The sequence below is a fragment of the Sphaerodactylus townsendi genome, unplaced genomic scaffold (genome assembly GCF_021028975.2).
Source record: "Sphaerodactylus townsendi isolate TG3544 unplaced genomic scaffold, MPM_Stown_v2.3 scaffold_872, whole genome shotgun sequence".
Classification (NCBI taxonomy): domain Eukaryota; kingdom Metazoa; phylum Chordata; class Lepidosauria; order Squamata; family Sphaerodactylidae; genus Sphaerodactylus; species Sphaerodactylus townsendi.
Genome location: NW_025951103.1, coordinates 1 through 5,731, shown reverse-complemented (window position 1 = coordinate 5,731; position 5,731 = coordinate 1). Strand labels below are relative to the sequence as shown.

At 55.4% G+C, this 5,731-nt stretch overlaps 1 protein-coding gene across 2 annotated transcripts; it reads right to left on the bottom strand.

Moving 5' to 3' along the window:
* Nucleotides 1-2,403: 2,403 nt before the first annotated feature.
* UCN (urocortin) lies at nt 2,404-5,716 on the bottom strand. 2 transcript variants are annotated; one of them, XM_048483162.1, is made up of 2 exons: nt 5,099-5,716; nt 2,404-2,506 (listed from the first exon to the last, which is right to left on the bottom strand). In XM_048483162.1, exon 1 carries the CDS (start codon nt 5,714-5,716, stop codon nt 5,300-5,302), a length of 417 nt encoding a protein of 138 aa, XP_048339119.1. In that variant the 3' UTR covers nt 2,404-2,506; nt 5,099-5,299. The 2 variants fall into 2 exon arrangements, with proteins under 2 accessions (XP_048339119.1, XP_048339118.1); XM_048483161.1 differs by lacking the exon at nt 2,404-2,506 and adding an exon at nt 2,581-2,803.
* Nucleotides 5,717-5,731: the final 15 nt, after the last annotated feature.

Below are 5,731 nucleotides of genomic sequence, written 5' to 3'. Positions count from 1 at the left end.
CGGAGACAGCCACTTTTGGCAGACAATTTGTGCCGACTATTCTATGCCAGAATCCTGAAGCTGCCTGCAGGCTCAAAAGGAGTCAGGTGTCCCTGCTCTGGTTGCTTGCTCATCTTGCAGTTCTGCTGGTGATCTGAGGGAGCGTTTAGGAACCGCTCGGCAGCCACAGCCGTTCTCTATTCTCCCTCAGTGGAGTTCCAGCAACTCATTCAGCTCCATGTGTGTACATCAGACACTGTCACCTAATTGGCTGCAAGTAGCTGGGCCACCACACAGGGGGCTTCTGTAGCAATTGCACCAGTGCCAGGTAAAATCACATCCACCCTACAGAGGAAAAAGGGACCCCTTTTCTTTTTTGCTCCAAGGACTCATGCAGGAGTCTACCTTCCCTATTTCTTCCTTGCAGACACACTCTGGGGCACTCCTTGCAGACACACTCTGAGGACTGAGAAAGTGACCAGCCCAAAACCACCCACTGAGCTTCATGGCTGGGAGTGCAGATTTGGACTCGTGTCTCCCAAATCCTAACCTGGCACTAATCACACCCTCATTTATTAAGGACCTGTGTTGTCTTGCCATTTCTCCAAGCACCTGGGGTGGCATACATCAGTCCCCCCCCCCCCCCCCACAGTGAGAGCACTCCAGTGAGCGAGGTTAGGTTCAGAGGGTGTGGCTGGCCAGTGAGGTTCACTGACAGAGTGGGGATTTGAACCTGGGTTTCTCAGATCCAAGTCCAGCTATTTAACTGGCTCTTCATTTTTGCCAACTGCTTTCCCTTCAGAAACAGGTCTCAAGGAGAGCACTGCCAAGTGAGCCCCTCACAACCTTATGCAGCATCAACTTTTTTTCTGTTCCTGTTTTCTCTCGCGCAGCTCTTCTCTTTTTTGGAGGTTGCTCTGCTGCTGCTTCAGATCATTCTACAAAACTTGCAGATGACGAATGAAATGCAAAGCATTGGGCCGGAAGCTGCTGCGTGCTGTTCCCCCTACCCTGGTGTTTTGCCAAACTGGTTCATTATAGTGCGAATAGTTCATTATAGTGCGCATTTTTAAAGGCCTTTTGTATCAACAGAGACCAGTCACAGCTATAAATTGCACTGGTCCACATCTGCAATCGTGTGCAAGCGCTAAGCCTCTGTTCCTTGCAGGGCAAAACTGAACATTTGAACAGTGCAGGAATAAGCAGGACCCAGGCCAGCTCCACAGAAGTGGGAAAGGGCAGGAGCAGCAGTGGTGTAGCAGGTGCATTATTCCCCACTCTGTGGAGGCTTATCCTGGTAATGAGATTAGCCTGTGCACTCCAACACACACCAGCTGGGTGACCTTGGGCTAGATGGTGGTGAAGCTGCAAGAGAAGAGGAGCACCCAGGTGAGTGCTCCTCTTCAGTCCCTGTGCCACTGGGTGTGCCAGCTGCCACTGGGTGTGCCAGGATCAGTGAGGAGAAGGATTGGAGCCAACACCAAGCACTCTGTGTGAGTCAACACCAACCATCCTGTGTGGGTCTTTCTGAACAGGATCCCATTGGAGATGGGGTAAGAAGAGCTCCCCCCTTACAATCAGAAGACCAAGGCTTGCTCTGGTCGGGTTGTTACAGGAATCAGTATGAATACAGGAACTAATGTGGTTCAGTGGATAAAGTCTCAGTCTAGGACTTGGGAAGCCCAGATTTGAACCCCCGCCCCATGAATGGAGGGTTCCAATGAATGTTACAGTGCTCGTTCGTGGTGGTATCCTCCTGTCCTTGTCCCAGGGAGGGGCAGAAATTTTGTTCCTTGACCGACTATTCTTGTGTCTATGGAAATGCTGGGTTGGATCAAAGAAGCTGTGTTCTGTTTATAGTGTGTTTACTTGGCTCCTAATCTCCCTCCACCATGAGTGGTTACTCTGGAGCTACCTCCTCGTGTCCAGGAATGCCCCTCCAGCACCCTCCTCCCTTGCTTGCTAGGCTCCTTGCAGTGAGTCCTTCAAAAACTTTTCTTCTGGGGTTAATTACAGCTGGTGCTGGGATCTTCCATGGGGAGGCTGCTGTGGAAAGCAGCAATCACCGACCCACCCACTCCCTTGCCTAACACCTGCAAAGCCACAGCCCCCTAGGCAGGAAGGGGTATCCACCAAGAACAGGGTAGCCTGGACCAGAACTCTGACGACAGCCAAAGTTCTGCCCTCTAATCTATTTCTCCTGGTTAGGGTGAGCATAAAATGGGAGAGAACCACGTGCCACGCAGGGGCCTTCCAAGAAAGGACAGGATTCACGGGGAAGCACTTTTTGGTGGGCAAGAGCTTTTATTTGGAGCCCATGGTCTGTGGCCGGCTGCCGCAGCTAATTTCCCTAGCCGATTTGCATGGCGAGGTCTGACTTCATCCTAGGCATGGTCTTCCTCACTCTCCCCCTGGACCTGCTCAGCGGGCCTCTCTGACCGGGCCCCTGGAGGCCGGAGCTCAGTTGGACGGGGGCAGGTGGATCCGAGCAGGGGCGCCTCTGTCATGCTGGGCTGGTCTTGCTAACCTGTGGGGGGAGAGGGGAGGGAGATGACCGGGCTCTCCAGACCGTGAGCAAGGCGGGGCCCCGAGGCGCTACTGCAGAGGAGTTGTAAGCCACAAAATAAAAATAAAACAGATTTTTATTTTATGATTAAAGGTATATGTCTTTTTATTCAGTTAGGTAGATCTATGTTGGTTAGGTTCTTTTAGTTTAAAAATCATGTAAGTTTCTTAAGGACACTCAGGAGACTGTAGGCTGGGCGGTTTCCTCTTCTGCATGCTCCTGGAAGCTGTCTCCTTTGTACCAGAATCGATCCTGGACCTGCAACAGAAAGGACTAATGAACTCATGCAAAGGGTGCTGGATTCTTTGATTGGATTATACTACCCACACCCCGGAAGATCCGACTGCCTGCTGCCTTTTCCTTTGTTTGTCCGGGACTCCACCTCAATGAACGGCTGCGGCGGGACCCCTAGGCGATAGGGGTGCACCCCGTCACAGTCACCCTCAATGGTTTTCATCTGCATCTCAGAGGAAGGACTTTTCCCTCTACAAGTTTCCCGCCTTTGCAAACTCTCGCTAGGAGCATAGACTCATGGGAGTTTGCCAGCATTCATTCATCGTTTCCTGAGTGTCCTGTATGGTCTTTTAATCACTGTCTTTTGTTCCCCAAATGCTTTGTATTGTCCCCAGTACCCCCTTCTGTTGTACTCTCCAAAGTATTATGAAAGCCCTGTATGTTCCCTCGCCCAGCCTAGCGCGGTTGTGTTAGGGAGAGTCTGTATTGAAGATTCCCTGATCATATCGTAAAGCCTTTTTCATTGATAAAAATCTCCTTCTGTGGAGCAGGTTTACTTTCTATTAGAGAATCGTTTAGTTCTTGTTGCCCTAGTTTTGCGGCTAACAGTGTGCAACTGGTACAGCCTCGCGGAGATCCAATGCCATTGAGTCTGCCTTCCAAAGTGACCCTTTCCTCCAGCCACTACCTGGAGGTTGGCAACCACACCCATAGCTCCCAGTATTGCCTGCCTGTGTTTCTCCCACTAGTCACCACGCCCCGCCCCCAATCTCTAGTGCAAATTTCCTACCCGCTGTAAATTTTAGTGGGGCAGAAACAAGGTGGGATGGGTTAGGGTTCAGGATCCCGTGCTTAGGGGGGGATTCCTTCCAAGCACACAAAACTGCGTCTGCGTCATGTCAGTGGATGAAATCTTGACATGCAGTTTAGATGTGCACCAGATTTTTCTTGTTTAACAAGTTTAATGACTTGTAGTGCATTCCCAGAGCCGCAGGTGGCAGCAGAGGCAACTCCCTGGAAGAGAGATTCCCTTTGCTCTCCCACGGAGGGAATGCCTCTTCCAAGATGTCAGCTGCCTGGCCTGGCCTAGTACTGGGAATGCCTTTTATTCCTTTCCAACTGCTCTTTAAGTCCAATGCTCTTGTTTGCAGATGTATCCGAGTAAAACTGGTGCAATTGTTAGTGGACTTCCCACTCCCTTCACTGAAGTCTTTTAGAGCCAGATGCTCCCACGGGCTCCTCAGGAGGGAGGAGAAGCAGGATGACCCCCTCCCCCCGTGGGATTCAGCAGCTTTGCACCACTTCGGCAGAACCGGTTGTTAAAATGGTGCTTGAAAACAATCAGTTGTTAAATTATTTGAATCCCACCACTGACCCCCCACCCTCTGAACAGGACCCTTCTCCCACCCTTTTCTGCGGCGGAGTGGGAACAGCTCCTCTGGGCTGGAGCTCCTTTGGCGCTGCCCAATGGGACTGCCAAATCCTTTTACCCCAAAGGTCAGCTGTAGAGCATCTGCCTTCCAAGGAGACAGGCCCATCTTCTCTTTACGGGCATGACCGGCTCCTCGCCCAGCCCCAAGCCCCACTTATGGCAGCCAGCAGGGAGGTGGGGCAGGACTTGGAGGGGGGAGGCTTGGACAGGTGGCTCAGGGGGAGGCTGCAGCAGTAGCCTGGCTCCTGCCCTCCAGGGGCCAGCCTGCCTTGGCTACCTGCCACGAAGCCCACCCACCCCCGCCACCCACCAGGCCAGCTTTTGCCCTCCCGTCTGGGGAGGGCAGGAGCTGGGCTGCAGGGAGGCGAGGGGCGGGGCTCAGTGGTGGGTGACTTGGGCAGGTGCAGAGGCAGCAGGGTGGCTCCTGCCCTTCCTGGCCTCCCTGGGGGCGGGGGCAGCCTGGAGCCAGCTTGTGGCCGCAGCACACGCCTCAGACAGTGAGCAGTGCCCTGGCATGGGGGGAGTCACCGGGTGCCGGCTGGGTCGCCTCCCCACGGGAGAGGCTGGGCACTGGGACCTGGCTGGCACCCAATGCCCCCCACGTGAGGAAATGGCATGCACCCAGGGAGCCCCTGGTTATGCGCGTCTCCCCAATAAAAGGATCAGGTGGGTGCTGAGTGGGAAATACCGACTTTAAACCGACTAATGCTCTGACTCGGTGTAAGCCACCAGCTCCATGTGAATTTGACCCAGAACTCTCAGACCCAAATGCTTGCTAGTGGGGCTGCGACCAGGATTGCGGGAAACGAGCAGGGCCCTCCTCCGCTTCCCCTCCAACCCTTCCATTCCCAGCCTGGCGCCAGCTTATCTCCCAGGCCTTTATTTACCGACGCCGGTGCCTCGGGCTCTCGTTCCCCGAGCGGCAGCGTACTTGCCTGGAGCGACTCCCTGGGGACGTGCCGGAGCCAAGCAAGTGCGCTGTCCGGGTGGGGGCGATCCTCTCCTCTTGCTGCTGCTGCTGCTGCTGGGGGCAGACGGGGCGGGGGGCAGCCGGGAGGGGACTCCGCCACTTGCTTGCCTGGCCGGCGTCACTTGCCCACGGAGTCGAAGATGAGGCGGTTCTGTTCTGCCTGCTCCCGCTGGCTCTCAGCCCGGGCGATCTCGAGCATCAGGAGCAGGATGCGGAAGGTCGGGTCCATGGGGACCACCGGCTGCTGGCGCTTCAGGCGCTCGCTCAGCTCCCTCAGGCGGCGGCGCAGCTCCCCCGGCGGACCCGCCCGGACCAGGGATCGCGCCGCCAGCGCCTCGTCGTGACCGGGGGCAGGCAGCGGGGGAGCCAGGGGCGACCGGGGGGCTCGATCCTCTCCCAAGAGTAGACGTCGCAGCCGGAGGCTCAAACCGCTCTCTGCGTTGCCGTCGAAGTCCGGAACTCGACCGGCTCCAAGGGAGGACCCGGAGACCAGCAGGAGCGAGGCCACAAGGATGGGCAGAGGTACTCGTTTCATGCTGGGGCGGTCCAG